The sequence below is a fragment of the Salvelinus fontinalis genome, chromosome 11, assembly GCF_029448725.1.
Source record: "Salvelinus fontinalis isolate EN_2023a chromosome 11, ASM2944872v1, whole genome shotgun sequence".
Classification (NCBI taxonomy): Eukaryota; Metazoa; Chordata; class Actinopteri; order Salmoniformes; family Salmonidae; genus Salvelinus; species Salvelinus fontinalis.
In genome coordinates, this window is record NC_074675.1 from 8,291,572 (window position 1) to 8,314,334 (window position 22,763).

The following is a 22,763-nucleotide window of genomic DNA, read 5'->3' on the forward strand; positions in this document are numbered from 1 at the left end:
AAGGCTTGTTATGGTTGTTTTACAGTCAGTACTGTACACGTGAACCAAGTTTTTTTTATAATTTTATGAAAACCCAAACTGCATTCTCCTGGACCAATTGTGTTGTTCAGTAAAGGTTATAGAGACTGAGTGAGAACTGGGATGTGATGTGTATTTACCAGTCACCAAGACAGCAGTACAGCAGTCTTCCCGGGGTTAAATGACGTTGCCATGGAGGCTAATAGAATGTGAAGGGCCTATGTGGGCGGCCCGGCTCACTGTTGCCCACTATCAGAACATGACACAGCCTTCTCCAACTCTCTCTGTCGCTCATTCAATCGCTCTCGTGAGATGACGCTGTGCCGTCTGGGTAGGCCCACTGGGTCCAGGCAAGGCATGGATTGGTGAAACTCATGGCTGTTTTTTTTTCGCCCCCAACAGGAACTCAAGCCCCAGAGTCATTATAACCATGGCTACAGTGAGAATGTGGGGCGCAAGAGCCACGTGGATGACTACAGTACCTGGGACATCGTCAAAGCCACGCAGTGAGTACCCACGCACCGCCGGGCTCGTGTGGTTAAAGGTATACAAAGCTTGGCCAGTGTGGTTAAAGGTATACAAGCAATGTAACTGGTTTTAAAAACACTTCCTGTTGAGGTATAGTTATCTTACTTGTGTAGCAGGGCGAACATTATTTCCACGCTGTTCTCCAGCACATAGGCCTAACTGCTTTTTTCCCCCTCTTTTTTTTCTTCCTTTATTTAACGAGGCAAGTTAGTTAAGAACAAATTCTTATTTTCAATGATGGCCTAGGAACAGTGGGTTAACTGCCTTGTTCAGGGGCAGAACGACAGATTTTTACTTAGTCAGCTCAGGGATTTGATCTTACAACCTTTCGGTTACTAGGCCAATGCTCTAACCACTAGCCTACCTGCTGCCCCATGCTGCAGTACTTTGAAAAAGTTCGAAAAGAACCTGATGAGCTCCAGAGTTTCTCTGTGGAGATGGGAGAACCTGTAGACTAGTGTCTATCGATCCCTGCTCCAGGTCATATCACTGCTCTAGACTAGTGGCTAACGATCCCTGCTATGGGGTGAATCTGTACCCCTAGGTACAGATCTAGGATCAGTTACCCCTCCCCCAGTCCTAACATTAACCATTAGTGGGGAAAATGCAAAACTGTCTCAAGATCAGTGTCTAGGAGCAACTTCACACTACACCGCTATCGATACCCCCTCTAGTTGGTTTGCATATAGGGTAACAGACAGGCCCCTAGTATGGACGCTAGCAGGAAACCACTAACAGAACATTTATTACTACTAGCCTCCCTGGACTTGTTTCCTTGTTCTGGCACCGTCAGGACCAGGTTTGTGTCAGCTAGTCTGCACTACCTGGGATTTCCCTTCCCCCATGAATGTGTTCACACGGTATTATGAAACGGTCCTTCCCCTATGAGCCAGACCAGTAGTGTATGAACATAGTGCCTTCAAAGTGTTCACACCCCTTGACTTTTTACACATGTTGTTACAGCCTGAATTTAAAATGGATTAAAGGGAGTTTTTTGTCACACACAATACCCCATAATGTCAGTGGAGTTTTGTTATCAGACATTTTACAAATTAATACAAAATGAAAATCTGAATGGTCTTGAATCAATTTGTTATGGCAAGCCTAAATAAGTTCAGGAGTAAACATGTGCTCAACAAGTCCCATAATAAGTTGCTTGGACTCACTCTGGGGGCAATAATAGTGTTTAACCTACTTTTTGAATGACTACCTCCTCACTGTACCCCACACACAATTATCTATAAGATCCCTCAGTCGAGCAGTGAATATCAAAAATCGATTCAAACACAAAGACCAGAGAGGTTTTACAATGCTTGGCAAAGAAGGGCACCGAAAACGCAGACCATGAATATCCCTTTGAGCATGGTGAAGTTATTAATTACACTTTGGATGGGGAATCTACACCCAGTCACCTCAAAGATACAGGCGTCCTTCCTAACTCAGTTGCCGGAGAAGAAAACCGCTCAGGGATGTCACCATGACACCAAACCCAAACCGGCCATCGTGCGCCAATTGATTTTGTCCCCCCACACCAAACGTGATCACGACACGCAGGTTAAAATATCAAAACAAACTCTGAACCAATTATTTTAATTCGGGAACAGGTCGAAAAGCATTAAACATTTATGCCGATTTAGCTAGCTTGCTTGCTGTTGCTTGCTAATTTGTCCTGCGATATATAAATGTTGAGTTATTTTATCTGAAATGCACAAGGTACTCTTCTCCAACAATTAATCCACACATAAAATGGTAAACCGAATCGTTTCTAAATCCAATCAAATGTTATTGGTCACATACACATGGTTAGCAGATGTTAATGGTCACATACACATGGTTAGCAGATGTTAATGCGAGTGTAGCGAAATGCTTGTGCTTCTATTTCTGACCGTGCAGTAATATCTAACAAGTAATCTAACAATTTCACAACAACTACCTTATACACACAAGTGTAAAGGAATGAATAAGAATATGTACATATAAATATATGGATGAGCGATGGCCGAACGGCATAGGCAGGATACATTAGATGGTATAGAGTACAGTATATACATATCAGATGAGTAGTGTAGGGTATGTAAACATTATATAAAGTGGCATTGTTTAAGTGACTAGTGATACATTTACATCCAATTTTTAATTATTAAAGTGGCTAGAGAGTTGAGTCTGTATGTATGCAGCAGCCACTCAATGTTAGTGATGGCTGTTTAACAGTCTGATGGCCTTGAGATAGAAGCTGTTTTTCAGTCTCTCGGACCCTGCTTTGATATACCTGTACTGACCTCGCCTTCTGGATGATAGCGGGGTGAACAGGCAGTGGCTCGGGTGGTTGTTGTCCTTGATGATCTTTTTGGCCTTCCTGTGACATCGGGTGGTGGAGCACCCCCTTATCAACATCGACGGGACAGTTGTGGATAAGGTGGAAAGTTTTAAGTTCCTCTTCTAGTTATCTCTCCTCCTTCCAGGCTTTTTCTTCTTTGGACTTTATATAGCGATCGGCATCTAAACTTTCATAGTATTACCATGACAACCGACGAACTCAGTTGTCTTTCAATCGCCTATGTGGGTATAACCAATGAGGAGATGGCATGTGGGTATCTGCTTCTATAAACCAATGAGGAGATGAGAGAGGCAGGACTTGCATCGCGATCAGCGTCACAAATAGAGCTGACTTGAAAGGAATTTTATAATATCTGTACATTATAGGAACACCTGTAATTACAAAAGTACAATGATTAATGTTTTGCTTGAGATTAAGAATCAGTGGTAGAGACGAACGTCACAAAAGTCAGATGTCTGTGTGTTGGAAAATATACTTTCAGTTCCTGTTGATACTATGTTCCAGTCTTACTTCTGCCAGCACATGATAGCAACAGGAGGAAGAAGGAATGGGGAACTAACTGCAAATAACAATAAGCTGAACTCCTAGCAGAGACATCTTTGTACACTGCTCAAAAAAATAAAGGGAACACTAAAATAACACATCCTAGATCTGAATGAATGAAATATTCTTATTAAATACTTTTTTCTTTACATAGTTGAATGTGCTGACAACAAAATCACCCAAAAATGATAAATGGAAATCAAATTTATCAACCCATGGAGGTCTGGATTTGGAGTCACACTCAAAATTAAAGTGGAAAACCACACTACAGGCTGATCCAACATTGATGTGATGTCCTTAAAACAAGTCAAAATGAGGCTCAGTAGTGTGTGTGGCTACCATGTGCCTGTATGACCTCCCTACAACGCCTGGGCATGCTCCTGATGAGGTGGCGGATGGTCTCCTGAGGGATCTTCTCCCAGACCTGGACTAAAGCACCCGCCAACTCCTGGACAGTCTGTGGTGCAACGTGGCGTTGGTGGATGGAGCGAGACATTATGTCCCAGATGTGCTCAATTGGATTCAGGTCTGGGGAACGGGCGGGCCAGTCCATAGCATCAATGCCTTCCTCTTGCAGGAACTGCTGACACACTCCAGCCACATGAGGTCTAGCATTGTCTTGCATTAGGAGGAACCCAGGGCCAACCGCACCAGCATATGGTCTCACAAGGGGTCTGAGGATCTCATCTCGGTACCTAATGGCAGTCAGGCTACCTCTGGCGAGCACATGGAGGGCTGTGCGGCCCCCCAAAGAAATGCCACCCCACACCATGACTGACCCACCGCCAAACCGGTCATGCTGGAGGATGTTGCAGGCAGCAGAACGTTCTCCACGGCGTCTCCAGACTCTGTCACGTGCTCATGTGCTCAGTGTGAACCTGCTTTCATCTGTGAAGAGCACAGGGCGCCAGTGGCGAATTTGCCAATCTTGGTGTTCTCTGGCAAATGCCAAACGTCCTGCACAGTGTTGGGCTGTAAGCACAACCCCCACCTGTGGACGTCGGGCCCTCATACCACCCTCATGGAGTCTGTTTCTGACCGTTTGAGCAGACGCATGCACATTTGTGGCCTGCTGGAGGTCATTTTGCAGGGCTCTGGCAGTGCTCCTCCTGCTCAAAGGCGGAGGTAGCGGTCCTGCTGCTGGGTTGTTGCCCTCCTACGGCCTCCTCCACGTCTCCTGATGTACTGGCCTGTCTCCTGGTAGCGCCTCCATGCTCTGGACACTACGCTGACAGACACAGCAAACCTTCTTGCCACAGCTCGCATTGATGCGCCATCCTGGATGAGCTGCACTACCTGAGCCACTTGTGTGGGTTGTAGACTCCGTCTCATGCTACCACTAGAGTGAAAGCACCGCCAGCATTCAAAAGTGACCAAAACATCAGCCAGGAAGCATAGGAACTGAGAAGTGGTCTGTGGTCACCACCTGCAGAACCACTCTTTTATTGGGGGTGTCTTGCTAATTGCCTCTAATTTCCACCTGTTGTCTATTCCATTCGCACAACAGCATGTGAAATTTATTGTCAATCAGTGTTGCTTCCTAAGTAGACAGTTTGATTTCACACAAGTGTGATTGACTTGGAGTTACATTGTGTTGTTTAAGTGTTCCCTTTATTTTTTGGAGCAGTGTATTAGCAACTATTAATTATGAGCTTATATGGTATTAAAGTTAAGGGACATCGCCCTGGGCGGGGTGAACCTCAGTAGGGGGGGCGGAAGGGTGTGGGGCGGCAGGTAGCCTAGTGGTTAGAGCGTTGGACTAGTAACCGAAAGGTTGCAAGTTCGAATCCCCGAGCTGGCAAGGTCGTTCTGGACAACCCACTGTTCCATTGAAAATAAGAATTTGTTCTTAACTGACTTGCCTCTTTAAATAAAGGTCAAATAAAAGGGGATAAAAAGGGAAAACACCATATTTTGTACTGAGTGTTACTTGCAAATGACTAAGTGTATACTCCGGGTTGCAATCCTTATTAAACAAACTAACCTCTGATCAAAGACGTTTCCTGTGGTCTCTTGTATAACAGGGCAGAATTCTCTTACAACGCTCATTGGCACGTGCGAGCAGTGTGGGTAATTGAATAACACGTATGTTTATGTCCTGAGGTGCTGACCTGCACCTCGACAACCACTGTGATTATTATTATTATTTGACCCTGCTGGTCATCTATGAACATTTGAACATCTTGGCCATGTTCTGTTATAATCTCCACTCGGCACAGCCAGAAGAGGACTGGCCACCCCTCAGCCTGGTTCCTCTCTAGGTTTCTTCCTAGGTTTTGGCCTTTATAGGGAGTTTTTCCTAGCCACCGTGCTTCTACACCTGCATTGCTTACTGTTTGGGGTTTTAGGCTGGGTTTCTGTACAGCACTTTGAGATATCAGCTGATGTAAGAAGGGCTTTATAAATGTATTTGATTTACATTTATTTTCACCATTGACCTCACATGCTGACTAGTGTTAGCGGTGTAGTCAGCATGTGAGGCCAATGGTGACTTTATAACATTTACAGAGTTTAATGGCTGTGATAAGAGAACTGAGGATGGATGTGTGAACTGTGTGTGTGTTGACCCTATTCTAACCTTGTCTACCTCCACTCTCCAGGTATGGGATCTTTGAGCGCTGCAGAGAGCTGGTGGAGGCAGGCTATGATGTTCAGCAGCCGGACAAAGAGAACGTCACACTCCTGCACTGGGCTGCCATCAACAATCGAATAGACTTGGTCAAGTGAGTGACACACGAACTTCACACACACACACACACACACACACACACACACACACACACACACACACACACACACTCACACTCACGCCGAATAACCCAATGCCCTTGACCACCTCTATTCAGCTGTCTGACATGTGAGTTGCAGTAAACCTACATGTACACGTGAAATGCTACTCCCAACACCCTCCTGTGGAATGTTTCTTATCAGGGGGATTGGAACTCATGCAAGCATACTGTCCTAGAACCCTAAACTCACATACTCACACAGGACGTAGTCCTAGAACCCTAAACTCACACACTCACACAGGACGTAGTCATGGAACCCTAAACTCACACAGGACGTAGTCCTGGAACCCTAAACTCACATACTCACACAGGATGTAGTCCTAGAACCCTAAACACACATACTCACACAGGACGTAGTCCTAGAACCCTAAACACACATACTCACACAGGACGTAGTCCTGGAACCCTAAACTCACATACTCACACAGGACGTAGTCCTGGAACCCTAAACACACATACTCACACAGGACGTAGTCCTGGAACCCTAAACACACATACTCACACAGGACGTAGTCCCGGAACCCTAAACTCACACAGGACATAGTCCCGGAACCCTAAACTCACACAGGACATAGTCCCGGAACCCTGCAGTTGCAGTGTGTTCTGTGTGGTGCATACGTTGGATTTATAAAGGTATGCATCACATTGTATGTGTAGAGACGGCGTGACAGAAATGGTAGCAGAAGGTGAATGTTGAACCTTTGTTGCACACATATCCAGATGTGATCCTGTGTACCGTTTTGCACCATGACGCTGTCGGTGTGATGGAGACTCTCATACTCACACAGGACAAAGGCTGGCATTGGTCCTATACATTAGTACAAACATTTTGCACCAGGAAAAGAGTTTCTTATTGGACTAGTTCAGTTAGTCCCTCCCTGTTAGCTTCTGTTTGGTCCCTAGTGAAGAGAACCCAGGTGTGAGTGAATACAGCCATCCTACTGTGCTGTCTTTACCATTGTGCTGCAGAGGGACGTCCTGCTGCTGCAGAAACGCTGTCAGAACCATGGTCTCTGTATAAGAACAGAATCCCAAACCATTCTAATACAACATAGCAGGAAGGAGAGAACAAGATCCTGGATGTCTGCGTAGGTCTGAGCCATCCTCTTAATACCTCATATTCCTGGAGATCCTGGATGTCTGCGTAGGTCTGAGCCATCCTCTTAATACCTCATATTCCTGGAGATCCTGGATGTCTGCGTAGGTCTGAGCCATCCTCTTAATACCTCATATTCCTGGAGATCCTGGATGTCTGCGTAGGTCTGAGCCATCCTCTTAATACCTCTTATTCCTGGAGATCCTGGATGTCTGCGTAGGTCTGAGCCATCCTCTTAATACCTCATATTCCTGGAGATCCTGGATGTCTGCGTAGGTCTGAGCCATCCTCTTAATACCTCTTATTCCTGGAGATCCTGGATGTCTGCGTAGGTCTGAGCCATCCTCTTAATACCTCATATTCCTGGAGATCCTGGATGTCTGCGTAGGTCTGAGCCATCCTCTTAATACCTCATATTCCTGGAGATCCTGGATGTCTGCGTAGGTCTGAGCCATCCTCTTAATACCTCATATTCCTGGAGATCCTGGATGTCTGCGTAGGTCTGAGCCATCCTCTTAATACCTCATATTCCTGGAGATCCTGGATGTCTGCGTAGGTCTGAGCCATCCTCTTAATACCTCTTATTCCTGGAGATCCTGGATGTCTGCGTAGGTCTGAGCCATCCTCTTAATACCTCATATTCCTGGAGATCCTGGATGTCTGCGTAGGTCTGAGCCATCCTCTTAATACCTCTTATTCCTGGAGATCCTGGATGTCTGCGTAGGTCTGAGCCATCCTCTTAATACCTCATATTCCTGGAGATCCTGGATGTCTGCGTAGGTCTGAGCCATCCTCTTAATACCTCTTATTCCTGGAGATCCTGGATGTCTGCGTAGGTCTGAGCCATCCTCTTAATACCTCTTATTCCTGGAGATCCTGGATGTCTGCGTAGGTCTGAGCCATCCTCTTAATACCTCATATTCCTGGAGATCCTGGATGTCTGCGTAGGTCTGAGCCATCCTCTTAATACCTCATATTCCTGGAGATCCTGGATGTCTGCGTAGGTCTGAGCCATCCTCTTAATACCTCATATTCCTGGAGATCCTGGATGTCTGCGTAGGTCTGAGCCATCCTCTTAATACCTCATATTCCTGGAGATCCTGGATGTCTGCGTAGGTCTGAGCCATCCTCTTAATACCTCATATTCCTGGAGATCCTGAGGCAATACAACTGAATTAGTTCATCTGTTTTATCTCACTGCATCAACAATCTAATCTTTTCACCACCTGTAGTTGGGTGAGTGCTGAATGTATTTGTGACTCTGTGTGTAGGTACTACATATCAAAGTGAGTGATGAATGTATTTGTGACTCTGTGTGTAGGTACTACATATCAAAGTGAGTGATGAATGTATTTGTGACTCTGTGTGTAGGTACTACATATCAAAGTGAGTGATGAATGTATTTGTGACTCTGTGTGTAGGTACTACATATCAAAGTGAGTGATGAATGTATTTGTGACGCTGTGTGTAGGTACTACATATCAAAGTGAGTGATGAATGTATTTGTGACTCTGTGTGTAGGTACTACATATCAAAGTGAGTGATGAATGTATTTGTGACGCTGTGTGTAGGTACTACATATCAAAGTGGGTGCTGAATGTATTTGTGACGCTGTGTGTAGGTACTACATATCAAAGTGGGTGCTGAATGTATTTGTGACGCTGTGTGTAGGTACTACATATCAAAGGGGGCGATGGTGGACCAGTTGGGAGGTGACCTCAACTCCACACCACTGCATTGGGCCACAAGGTAAGAGTGACAACAATAAATGAGGCATTAACAGACTCTGGTTCAGTTTGCTTTCCAGGACCAAAACATTAGGTCCTGTTGTATGTGTTGATCTGTAGACATGCCCATCTAGAGAGAAAGGTGACAGGTTATATACTGTATGAAGTATTGTTTCCAGTGGACTCTCCTTTCCCCTGTGTCGGGGTCATAGGGCGCGTTTCTGCTAGAGTCCTTTTCCCCCCGAGTCACACGAGACCTTCAGGGTTGTATGAAGTCCCAGTACTGCCTGCCCTCCTCACCCTGTCAGAGAGCTCTCTACTGCATTATTCATATGATCAGCAGGGGGCTGCCATTCCTAGCCGGGGGCCCCATACCTAGCCAGGCCTCACGGCTTTGTCAGCAGCCCTCCCCTCCCTGCTAGTGACCTTTCACAGTAGATAGGAGCTGAGCCCATCTGTCTGACACTGACACTTTCTATATGCGGTTTATGTTTAGTATTGTGAATATAAGGACTTAATTACAATGTTGTTGAGGATTGTGTTTGGTTAAGTATCTAGTGCATCAATCTTCTTATTAAACCATCTCTCAATTGGATGTGATATCTACGTTTCATTTATATTATATTGTAGTCATTTAGCAGACACACTTATCCAGAGCGACCAACAGGAGCATTTAGGGTGCCTTGCTCAAGGGCACATCGACAGACTTTACCTAGTCAGCTCGGGGATTCAAACCGTTTCCTATCTACAAAACCCCCAGAGACTTTACATTTAGTTATTATTGGTGCAGTCTGTCATGTCCATTCCTGCTGTTAATAATGGGGTGTTATTAAGGGGGGTTGGCTAGTTTCTTCTGTGCTGCAGATGAAAGTTAGATTGATCCTTTAAACAAAACCAAATCCAGAAACATGTCTAAATGCTAATATCATGCAATACCAGTTAGTTCTTGTGCTCATCAACATAATCATGTTGTGTGTGTCCACAGACAGGGCCACCTCTCCATGGTGGTGCAGCTGCTGAAGTATGGGTCCGACCCCTCGCTCATCGACGGAGAGGGCTGCAGCTGTGTCCACCTGGCTGCCCAGTTCGGACACACCTCCATCGTGGCTTACCTCATCGCCAAGGGACAGGTACGTCCCAATTGCAAATTAGCCCCTAACCCCTACTTCCTGTGTACTTGTGTAGATCTGAGAGGCTTTGATAGGTGTAAGCAATATTGTGAATATTCTGCTTAGCCTATTAGGGGGCATTGTGGAGATATTACCATATTTCTTAAACCTCTGAAATCCTCTCAGATCTCCACAAGATTAGGGGTTAGGCAGCGTGCGTCCATTACATTTACTGTGACGTCACCCGTGTGTTATATTTATTCTGATAGCACCAGAACTGAAACAGTTTTTTATTTTAAAGCTTTTCTCGCTTATTCAAAGTACAGGAGTTGTTGTCGGCCACCAGGGGGCGTTGTTTCATTCGTTTTCCACCACCAGGGGGCGTTGTTTCATTCGTTTTCCATCAGGGGGGGGGGGTGTTAGTTTCCCGCCACCAGGGGGCGTAGTCATTAGTTTTCCACCACCAGGGGGCGTTGTCATTAGTTTTCCACCACCAGGGGGTGTTGTCATTAGTTTTCCACCACCAGGGGGTGTTGTTTCATTAGTTTTCGACACCTGCATTCCACATTGTCAGCCCTGCCAGGTTTTTCCTGGATCTGTTCGTAGCTCAAACATCTTCAAAGATGCACAGTGTCGGTCTTCTCTCTGTTTATTGGGGGTTTGTGACCATGTGCTCTTTCTCCCTCTCCTCCTATAGGATGTGGACATGATGGATCAGAATGGAATGACTCCCTTGATGTGGGCAGCTTACAGGACACACAGGTGTGTGTCTCTGTGTGTGCCATGCGTTCACCCATATCCTACATACGTCCTAGCCTTGCCCCATCTAGCCCTGATACAACAAGTTAATTTAAACACACACAGCAGTCACACAAACTGAAATCCATGCCCATTTAGAAATGGAATGCCCATCTAGATGCTCAACATTTAGAAATGGAATGCCCATCTAAATGCTCAACATTTAGAAATGGAATGCCCATCTAGATGCTCAACATTTAAAAATGGAATGCCCATCTAGATGCTCAACATTTAGAAATGGAATGCCCATCTAGATGCTCAACATTTAGAAATGGATAATAGACGTTTAAGAGACTGATACTAAAAGCACAAAGAAGAATGTGCAGTGGGCTAAAAATAGCCACTAAACTTCAACTGTGTCGTTAATTAGAGCACATTGAACTATGACCCGGTGACTCTCATAAATAAACCATAAAGGCTTTGCACATGAATTTTGAACTTTGTCCCGTCCTAACAGCGTGGACCCCACTCGGCTACTGCTGACCTTCAACGTGTCGGTCAACCTGGGTGACAAGTACCACAAAAACACGGCTCTGCACTGGGCCGTGTTGGCCGGCAACACCACAGTCATCACCCTGCTGCTGGACTCCAACTCCAATGTGGACGCACAGAACATCAAGGTGAGGGGGCTGTGCAGCTGATCTTGGGCCAGCTTTGTATCTCCCCCCTAATTGTTAAGTCTAGGATTGAGGGAGGAGAAGCTGATCCTAGATCTGTACCTACTGAGAAATGTCACTCCAGAGCCAAGGTATGTTACTGAAGGCCCAAATATCTCCTACTAACCTCTGACCTGTAGCACATGCTTGTATCTGGTTTCCTTTAATAGCTGTCCTGTATCTGGTTTCCTTTAATAGCTGTCCTGTATCTGGTTTCCTTTAATAGTTGTCCTGTATCTGGTTACCCTTTAATAGTTGTCCTGTATCTGGTTTCCTTTAATAGTTGTCCTGTATCTGGTTACCCTTTAATAGCTGTCCTGTATCTGGTTTCCTTTAATAGTTGTCCTGTATCTGGTTACCCTTTAATAGCTGTCCTGTATCTGGTTACCTTTAATAGTTGTCCTGTATCTGGTTTCCTTTAATAGTTGTCCTGTATCTGGTTACCCTTTAATAGTTGTCCTGTATCTGGTTACCCTTTAATAGTTGTCCTGTATCTGGTTACCTGTTAATAGTTGTCCTGTATCTGCTTACCCTTTAATAGCTGTCCTGTATCTGGGTTACCCTTTAATAGCTGTCCTGTATCGGGTTACCCTTTAATAGCTGTCCTGTATCTGGTTACCTGTTAATAGTTGTCCTGTATCTGGTTACCCTTTAATAGCTGTCCTGTATCTGGTTACCCTTTAATAGTTGTCCTGTATCTGGTTACCCTTTAATAGCTGTCCTGTATCTGGGTTACCCTTTAATAGCTGTCCTGTATCGGGTTACCCTTTAATAGCTGTCCTGTATCTGGTTACCTGTTAATAGTTGTCCTGTATCTGGTTACCCTTTAATAGTTGTCCTGTATCTGGTTACCCTTTAATAGTTGTCCTGTATCTGGTTACCCTTTAATAGTTGTCCTGTATCTGGTTACCCTTTAATAGTTGTCCTGTATCTGGTTACCCTTTAATAGTTGTCCTGTATCTGGTTACCTGTTAATAGTTGTCCTGTATCTGGTTACCTGTTAATAGTTGTCCTGTATCTGGTTTCCTTTAATAGTTGTCCTGTATCTGGTTACCTGTTAATAGCTGTCCTGTATCTGGTTTCCTTTAATAGTTGTCCTGTATCTGGTTACACTTTTATAACTGTCCTGTATCTGGTTACACTTTTATAACTGTCCTGTATCTGGTTACCCTTTAATAGTTGTCCTGTATCTGGTTACCCTTTTAATAGCTGTCCTGTATCTGGTTACCCTTTTAATAGCTGTCCTGTATCTGGTTACCCTTTTAATAGCTGTCTTGTATCTGGTTACCTTTAATAGTTGTCCTGTATCTGGTTACCCTTTAATAGCTGTCCTGTATCTGGTTACCTTTAATAGCTGTCCTGTATCTGGTTACCCTTTTAATAGCTGTCTTGTATCTGGTTACCCTTTAATAGTTGTCCTGTATCTGGTTACCTTTTAATAGCTGTCCTGTATCTGGTTACCTTTAATAGCTGTCCTGTATCTGGTTACCCTTTAATAGTTGTCCTGTATCTGGTTACCCTTTAATAGTTGTCCTGTATCTGGTTACCCTTTAATAGTTGTCCTGTATCTGGTTACCCTTTAATAGTTGTCCTGTATCTGGTTACCCTTTAATAGTTGTCCTGTATCTGGTTACCCTTTAATAGTTGTCCTGTATCTGGTTACCCTTTAATAGTTGTCCTGTATCTGGTTACCCTTTAATAGTTGTCCTGTATCTGGTTACCCTTTAATAGTTGTCCTGTATCTGGTTACCCTTTAATATTTGTCCTGTATCTGGTTACCCTTTAATAGTTGTCCTGTATCTGGTTACCCTTTAATAGTTGTCCTGTATCTGGTTACCCTTTAATAGTTGTCCTGTATCTGGTTACCCTTTAATAGTTGTCCTGTATCTGGTTACCCTTTAATAGTTGTCCTGTATCTGGTTACCCTTTTAATAGCTGTCCTGTATCTGGTTACCCTTTAATAGTTGTCCTGTATCTGGTTACCTTTAATAGTTGTCCTGTATCTGGTTACCCTTTAATAGTTGTCCTGTATCTGGTTACCCTTTAATAGTTGTCCTGTATCTGGTTACCCTTTAATAGTTGTCCTGTATCTGGTTACCCTTTAATAGTTGTCCTGTATCTGGTTACCCTTTTAATAGCTGTCCTGTATCTGGTTACCCTTTAATAGTTGTCCTGTATCTGGTTACCCTTTAATAGTTGTCCTGTATCTGGTTACCCTGTAATAGTTGTCCTGTATCTGGTTACCCTTTAATAGTTGTCCTGTATCTGGTTACCCTTTAATAGTTGTCCTGTATCTGGTTACCCTTTAATAGTTGTCCTGTATCTGGTTACCCTTTAATAGTTGTCCTGTATCTGGTTACCCTTTAATAGTTGTCCTGTATCTGGTTACCCTTTAATAGTTGTCCTGTATCTGGTTACCCTTTAATAGCTGTCCTGTATCTGGTTACCCTTTAATAGTTGTCCTGTATCTGGTTACCCTTTAATAGCTGTCCTGTATCTGGTTACCCTTTAATAGCTGTCCTGTATCTGGTTACCCTTTAATAGTTGTCCTGTATCTGGTTACCCTTTAATAGTTGTCCTGTATCTGGTTACCCTTTAATAGCTGTCCTGTATCTGGTTACCCTTTAATAGTTGTCCTGTATCTGGTTACCCTTTAATAGTTGTCCTGTATCTGGTTACCCTTTAATAGCTGTCCTGTATCTGGTTACCCTTTAATAGTTGTCCTGTATCTGGTTACCCTTTAATAGCTGTCCTGTATCTGGTTACCCTTTAATAGTTGTCCTGTATCTGGTTACCCTTTAATAGTTGTCCTGAATCTGGTTACCTGTTAATAGTTGTCCTGTATCTGGTTACCCTTTAATAGTTGTCCTGTATCTGGTTACCTTTAATAGTTGTCCTGTATCTGGTTTCCTGTTAATAGTTGTCCTGTATCTGGTTACCCTTTAATAGTTGTCCTGTATCTGGTTACCTTTAATAGTTGTCCTGTATCTGGTTACCCTTTAATAGTTGTCCTGTATCTGGTTACCCTTTAATAGTTGTCCTGTATCTGGTTACCCTTTAATAGCTGTCCTGTATCTGGTTACCCTTTAATAGTTGTCCTGTATCTGGTTACCTTTACTAGCTGTCCTGTATCTGGTTTCCTTTACTAGCTGTCCTGTATCTGGTTACCTTTAATAGCTGTCCTGTATCTGGTTTCCTTTAATAGCTGTCCTGTATCTGGTTACCCTTTAATAGTTGTCCTGTATCTGGTTACCCTTTAATAGTTGTCCTGTATCTGGTTACCCTTTAATAGTTGTCCTGTATCTGGTTACCCTTTAATAGTTGTCCTGTATCTGGTTACCCTTTAATAGTTGTCCTGTATCTGGTTACCCTTTAATAGCTGTCCTGTATCTGGTTACCTGTTAATAGCTGTCCTGTATCTGGTTACCCTTTAATAGTTGTCCTGTATCTGGTTACCCTTTAATAGTTGTCCTGTATCTGGTTACCCTTTAATAGCTGTCCTGTATCTGGTTACCCTTTAATAGCTGTCCTGTATCTGGTTACCCTTTAATAGCTGTCCTGTATCTGGTTACCTTTTAATAGTTGTCCTGTATCTGGTTACCCTTTAATAGTTGTCCTGTATCTGGTTACCTGTTAATAGTTGTCCTGTATCTGGTTACCTTTTAATAGTTGTCCTGTATCTGGTTACCCTTTAATAGTTGTCCTGTATCTGGTTTCCTGTTAATAGTTGTCCTGTATCTGGTTACCCTTTAATAGTTGTCCTGTATCTGGTTACCCTTTAATAGTTGTCCTGTATCTGGTTACCCTTTAATAGTTGTCCTGTATCTGGTTACCCTTTAATAGTTGTCCTGTATCTGGTTACCCTTTAATAGTTGTCCTGTATCTGGTTACCCTTTAATAGTTGTCCTGTATCTGGTTACCCTTTAATAGTTGTCCTGTATCTGGTTACCCTTTAATAGTTGTCCTGTATCTGGTTACCCTTTAATAGTTGTCCTGTATCTGGTTACCCTTTAATAGTTGTCCTGTATCTGGTTACCCTTTAATAGTTGTCCTGTATCTGGTTTCCTGTTAATAGTTGTCCTGTATCTGGTTACCCTTTAATAGTTGTCCTGTATCTGGTTACCCTTTAATAGTTGTCCTGTATCTGGTTACCTTTTAATAGTTGTCCTGTATCTGGTTACCCTTTAATAGTTGTCCTGTATCTGGTTTCCTGTTAATAGTTGTCCTGTATCTGGTTACCCTTTAATAGTTGTCCTGTATCTGGTTACCCTTTAATAGTTGTCTTGACAGAACTTGAAAGGTGAAGCATTATTATCCAGGGTGGCCAATTAGAATACCCAGATCACCACCAGTGTTTAGTGTCCATCCTTTCTCCTATCCTACTGTTTAGTGTCCATCCTTTCTCCTATCCCACTGTTTAGTGTCCATCCTTTCTCCTATCCCACTGTTTAGTGTCCATCCTTTCTCCTATCCCACTGTTTAGTGTCCATCCTTTCTCCTATCCCACTGTTTAGTGTCCATCCTTTCTCCTATCCCACTGTTTAGTGTCCATCCTTTCTCCTATCCCACTGTTTAGTGTCCATCCTTTGTTTCTGTGTCCTCAGATGTCCTATGATCTGGTACTACCTAGCTGTCTGAATCAGGCTCTCTCTGTGTTGGATTGTTACCGTGGTGATTAGCTGGTTGTTACCGTGGTGATCCTCTGGCTGTATTCCTTTGTATTCTTCCAGGGTGAGACGCCGCTGGACCTGGCCAAGCAGAGGAAAAACGTGTGGATGGTCAACCATTTACAGGAGGCTCGGCAGGCCAAGGGTTACGACAGTCCTGGCTACCTGAAGAAGCTGAAGATGGACAAGGTAGAGATCAGGGAGGAGACTGACGCACTCACTCAGACACACACACACATACACTTATTCGCGTAAGCATGCAAGGCTATGTGTAACGCCACCATTGTCCCACTCTGTCTCTAAAAAGCCTTCCGCCACCTGTCTTTCCGGCCAGCAATCCCAGACCCTAAAAAGAGCACCTTCAGGCCTAGTTGCTGCCCTGTTGTTGACGTGAGACAGACAGACCAAAGCTAACACTCTATTCAGACCTTCCCTGTCCTCTATGTCTTGAAGTAATTGCCCATCCAAGGTAGTGATTTCTTGGAGTCTGAGGAATCCAGCTGTTTGTCTGCACGGACAGACCTGAGGATTGTGTCAAGACCCTAATGAAAGGTGAATTTGCCCCTAGACGGTGATCTTGGGTCAGATCAGCGTTTTCTCCACTAATAGTTAAGGTTGGGTTTGGGGGAATGGAAGCTGATCCTAGATCTGTACTTCACCCCAGAGCCCTAGTCAGTCTCTCCAAGTCAAGTGATCTAACCACTCCTGCTCGTTGGGACAGGAAGAGCACATAGCACCAATTAGTTACGCTTGTATCTTGTGTTTTTCAAAGTTTTGCTTCTTGACTTTGCATTTCTGTTGTCTTTCAAATTCATACGCTGTCGCACTGGATTGTGTAGGTTGTCAAGGTACATCTTTAGATGGCACTCCATAGAGAGGCCCCATTAGTCACGCTATGACGCTAGTCACCCAGCCACGCTATGACGCTAGTCACCCAGCCACGCTATGACGCTAGTCACCCAGCCACGCTATGACGCTAGTCACCCAGCCACGCTATGACGCTAGTCACCCAGCCACGCTATGACGCTAGTCACCCAGCCACGCTATGACGCTAGTCACCCAGCCACGCTATGACGCTAGTCACCCAGCCACGCTATGACGCTAGTCACCCAGCCACGCTATGACGCTAGTCACCCAGCCACGCTATGACGCTAGTCACCCAGCCACGCTATGACGCTAGTCACCCAGCCGAACTATGACGCTAGTCACCCAGCCACGCTATGACGCTAGTCACCCAGCCACGCTATGACGCTAGTCACCCAGCCACGCTATGACGCTAGTCACCCAGCCACGCTATGACGCTAGTCACCCAGCCACGCTATGACGCTAGTCACCCAGCCACGCTATGACGCTAGTCACCCAGCCACGCTATGACGCTAGTCACCCAGCCACGCTATGACGCTAGTCACCCAGCCACGCTATGACGCTAGTCACCCAGCCACGCTATGACGTTAGTCACCCAGCCACGCTATGACGCTAGTCACCCAGCCACGCTATGACGCTAGTCACCCAGCCACGCTATGACGCTAGTCACCCAGCCACGCTATGACGCTAGTCACCCAGCCACGCTATGACGCTAGTCACCCAGCCACGCTATGACGCTAGTCACCCAGCCACGCTATGACGCTAGTCACCCAGCCGAGCTATGACGCTAGTCACCCAGCCACGCTATGGCGCCAGTCACCCAGCCGAGCAATGGCGCCAGTCACCCAGCCGAGCTATGGCGCCAGTCACCCAGCCGAGCTATGGCGCCAGTCACCCAGCCGAGCTATGGCGCCAGTCACCCAGCCGAGCTATGGCGCCAGTCACCCAGCCGAGCTATGGCGCCAGTCACCCAGCCGAGCTATGGCGCCAGTCACCCAGCCGAGCTATGACGCCAGTCACCCAGCCACGCTATGACGCTAGTCACCCAGTCACGCTATGACGCTAGTCACCCAGTCACGCTATGACGCTAGTCACCCAGTCACGCTATGACGCTAGTCACCCAGCCACGCTATGACGCTAGTCACCCAGCCGAGCTATGACGCTAGTCACCCAGCCGAGCTATGACGCTAGTCACCCAGCCACGCTATGACGCTAGTCACCCAGCCGAGCTATGACGCTAGTCACCCAGCCACTCTATGACGCTAGTCACCCAGCCGAGCTATGACGCTAGTCACCCAGCCACTCTATGACGCTAGTCACCCAGCCGAGCTATGACGCTAGTCACCCAGCCACTCTATGGCGCTAGTCACCCAGCCACGCTATGGCGCTAGTCACCCAGCCACGCTATGACGCTAGTCACCCAGCCGAACTATGGCGCTAGTCACCCAGCCGAGCTATGGCGCTAGTCACCCAGCCGAGCTATGGCGCTAGTCACCCAGCCGAGCTATGACGCTAGTCACCCAGCCACTCTATGACGCTAGTCACCCAGCCGAGCTATGACGCTAGTCACCCAGCCACTCTATGGCGCTAGTCACCCAGCCGAGCTATGACGCTAGTCACCCAGCCGAGCTATGACGCTAGTCACCCAGCCGAGCTATGACGCTAGTCACCCAGCCGAGCTATGACGCTAGTCACCCAGCCGCGCTATGACGCTAGTCACCCAGCCGCGCTATGACGCTAGTCACCCAGCCGCGCTATGACGCTAGTCACCCAGCCGCGCTATGGCGCTAGTCACCCAGCCGCGCTATGGCGCTAGTCACCCAGCCACGCTATGGCGCTAGCCACCCAGCCGAGCTATGACGCTAGTCACCCAGCCACGCTATGGCGCTAGTCACCCAGCCACGCTATGACGCTAGTCACCCAGCCGAGCTATGACGCTAGTCACCCAGCCACGCCATGACGCTAGTCACCCAGCCACGCCATGGCGCTAGTCACCCAGCCGAGCTATGACGCTAGTCACCCAGCCACGCTATGGCGCTAGTCACCCAGCCGAGCTATGGCGCTAGTCACCCAGCCACGCTATGACGCTAGTCACCCAGCCACGCTATGACACTAGTCACCCAGCCACGCTATGACGCTAGTCACCCAGCCACGCTATGACGCTAGTCACCCAGCCGAGCTATGACGCTAGTCACCCACTAGTTACCTCTTGTATTCGGCACGTGACAAATAAAATGAGATTTGACACTATCGTTTATGTAAATAGGTGACACAGTCTACAGTGCATCCCTGCCTTCCTGTTTAACCTCTCCTCTTCCTCTCCTCCTTCCCTCCCTCTCTGGTCCTCTCCCAGGAGTTCAGACAGAAGATCATGTTGGGGACCCCCTTCCTGGTGATCTGGCTGGTGGGCTTCATCGCTGACCTGGACATCGACTCCTGGCTCCTCAAGGGCCTCATGTACTGTGGCGTGTGGGTCACTGTGCAGTTCCTCTCCAAGTACGTCACACACACACACACACACCTTTGACAGTATCTGTTGCTATCAATGTAGCCCTGTTGAGCTGTCAGCAGGTTAGGACTGGGTTTATTTCTCTCTAAACCTGAGACCAGCAGGTTAGGGCTGGGTTTATTTCTCTCTAAACCTGAGACCAGCAGGTTAGGGCTGGGTTTATTTCTCTGTAAACCTGAGACCAGCAGGTTAGGGCTGGGTTTATTTCTCTCTAAACCTGAGACATCCCAGCAGGTTAGGGCTGGGTTTATTTCTCTCTAAACCTGAGACATCCCAGCAGGTTAGGGCTGGGTTTATTTCTCTCTAAACCTGAGACATCCCAGCAGGTTAGGGCTGGGTTTATTTCTCTCTAAACCTGAGACCAGCAGGTTAGGGCTGGGTTTATTTCTCTGTAAACCTGAGACCAGCAGGTTAGGGCTGGGTTTATTTCTCTGTAAACCTGAGACATCCCAGCAGGTTAGGGCTGGGTTTATTTCTCTCTAAACCTGAGACATCCCAGCAGGTTAGGGCTGGGTTTATTTCTCTCTAAACCTGAGACATCCCAGCAGGTTAGGGCTGGGTTTATTTCTCTGTAAACCTGAGACATCCCAGCAGGTTAGGGCTGGGTTTATTTCTCTCTAAACCTGAGACATCCCAGCAGGTTAGGGCTGGGTTTATTTCTCTGTAAACCTGAGACATCCCAGCAGGTTAGGACTGGGTTTATTTCTCTCTAAACCTGAGACATCTCAGCAGGTTAGGGCTGGGTTTATTTCTCTCTAAACCTGAGACCAGCAGGTTAGGGCTGGGTTTATTTCTCTGTAAACCTGAGACCAGCAGGTTAGGGCTGGGTTTATTACTCTCTAAACCTGAGTCATCTCAGCAGGTTAGGGCTGGGTTTATTTCTCTGTAAACCTGAGACATCTCAGCAGGTTAGGACTGGGTTTATTTCTCTGTAAACCTGAGACATCTCAGCAGGTTAGGACTGGGTTTATTTCTCTGTAAACCTGAGACCAGCAGGTTAGGACTGGGTTTATTTCTCTGTAAACCTGAGACCAGCTGGTTAGGGCTGGGTTTATTTCTCTGTAAACCTGAGACATCTCAGCAGGTTAGGGCTGGGTTTATTTCTCTCTAAACCTGAGACATCTCAGCAGGTTAGGGCTGGGTTTATTTCTCTGTAAACCTGAGACATCTCAGCAGGTTAGGGCTGGGTTTATTTCTCTCTAAACCTGAGACATCCCAGCAGGTTAGGGCTGGGTTTATTTCTCTGTAAACCTGAGACATCTCAGCAGGTTAGGGCTGGGTTTATTTCTCTCTAAACCTGAGACATCTCAGCAGGTTAGGGCTGGGTTTATTTCTCTCTAAACCTGAGACATCTCAGCAGGTTAGGACTGGGTTTATTTCTCTCTAAACCTGAGACATCTCAGCAGGTTAGGGCTGGGTTTATTTATCTCTAAACCTGAGACATCCCAGCAGGTTAGGGCTGGGTTTATTTCTCTCTAAACCTGAGACATCTCAGCAGGTTAGGGCTGGGTTTATTTCTCTCTAAACCTGAGACATCCCAGCAGGTTAGGACTGGGTTTATTTCTCTCTAAACCTGAGACATCTCAGCAGGTTAGGGCTGGGTTTATTTCTCTCTAAACCTGAGACATCCCAGCAGGTTAGGGCTGGGTTTATTTCTCTCTAAACCTGAGACATCCCAGCAGGTTAGGGTTTATTTCTCTCTAAACCTGAGACCAGCAGGTTAGGGCTGGGTTTATTTCTCTGTAAACCTGAGTCATCTCAGCAGGTTAGGGCTGGGTTTATTTCTCTCTAAACCTGAGACATCCCAGCAGGTTAGGGCTGGGTTTATTTCTCTATCTGGTTGACTTTGATATGTAGCTCTGAGGGTTTTGTGGACTGTGAGATTTGATGTTTTTTACTGCTGAGTTCTAACAGTGATTGCCCCTCTCTCTCTCTCTCCCGCCTCCTCAGGTCTTTCTTTGACCACTCCATGCACAGCGCCCTGCCTCTGGGAATCTACCTGGCAACCAAGTTCTGGATGTACGTGACCTGGTTCTACTGGTTCTGGATTGATATCCTTTACAATAAGAGTCTCCTGGTTTCCTTCTCATTCCAACCATGATATACAGTAAGCTGATGTGCTGTACAAGGGCCTTTCCTTCTCATTCCAACCATGATATACAGTAAGCTGCTGTGCTGTACAAGGGCCTTTCATTCTCATTCCAAACATGATATACAGTAAGCTGCTGTGCTGTACAAGGGCCTTTCATTCTCATTCCAACCATGATATACAGTAAGCTGCTGTGCTGTACAAGGGCCTTTCGTTCACAGCGCCACCTGGCAAGACAGCTGTGTGTGTCAATATTCACCTCCTAACAATCAATTTTTTCATCAAGGAGGGAGGTGACTTCTGGGTAATGATGGGTTTTGACTGAGAGCAAAAGTGTATGAAATCTCCCCTGCAGCTATTGGTCGATTAGAGTGTCAGTCAAACTGCAGCCTATTCCAAACAGACAGATGGGCTTTCCCTTCTTCCATCTGGAACCCCTCTGGTCATGATTACCCACAGTGCACTGGAGTGTGAGGCCAGCTAAAGAGCATTGGCCTGCCTCTCAGTCTACAGTGCAGAGAGCATCACAACACCCTCTAGGACTCTTTACTATTGTGTAAACTTCTGGCCCACTAGACAATGCACATGTTTCAGTTGGCAGACTCATTATTTCTATATGCTACACACCATTGTGTTTGCGTCACAGTTTACATCTGAAGGAACTTGTGATGCAACCATACTGGTTGATTATGACAAGAGGCCGGACAATTTCTGTAGTAACTTGGATCAAAAAGTCATATCATGCCCCCCCCCCCCGGATCCTTTTCAGAGGCTTGTGAAGTTACATTGCAGTCTAATTTCTCAGACATCTAGAACTATTCCCATATAGTTCACTTCCCCTGCAAACTGCACTGAATCACGGGCGGACGGTGAGAGGCGAGGGAAACTATTGTCCTGGGTGCTCTGGGTTGAGGAAGTTTCATGCATCCTGTATAAAGCCAGGCTCTTTGCATATGAATAGTCCAGTGTCCAGATAAGAGGTTGTATCACGGAACTCGGTGTGCTTTCAGCTCTGTGTGGATGCAGTCTTTA

At 46.0% G+C, this 22,763-nt stretch overlaps 1 protein-coding gene across 1 annotated transcript; it reads left to right on the forward strand.

The window, feature by feature from the left end:
• Positions 1–387: 387 nt before the first annotated feature.
• Positions 388–22,483, forward strand: LOC129866042 (palmitoyltransferase ZDHHC17-like; the record flags this gene model as incomplete). The annotated part of the gene is made up of 9 exons (XM_055939174.1): positions 388–524; positions 6,028–6,150; positions 8,984–9,061; positions 10,025–10,169; positions 10,846–10,910; positions 11,404–11,566; positions 16,333–16,458; positions 19,487–19,629; positions 21,593–22,483. Coding segments are annotated over 9 exons (1,131 nt in total), but the record flags the coding sequence as incomplete, so codon positions are not given.
• Positions 22,484–22,763: the final 280 nt, after the last annotated feature.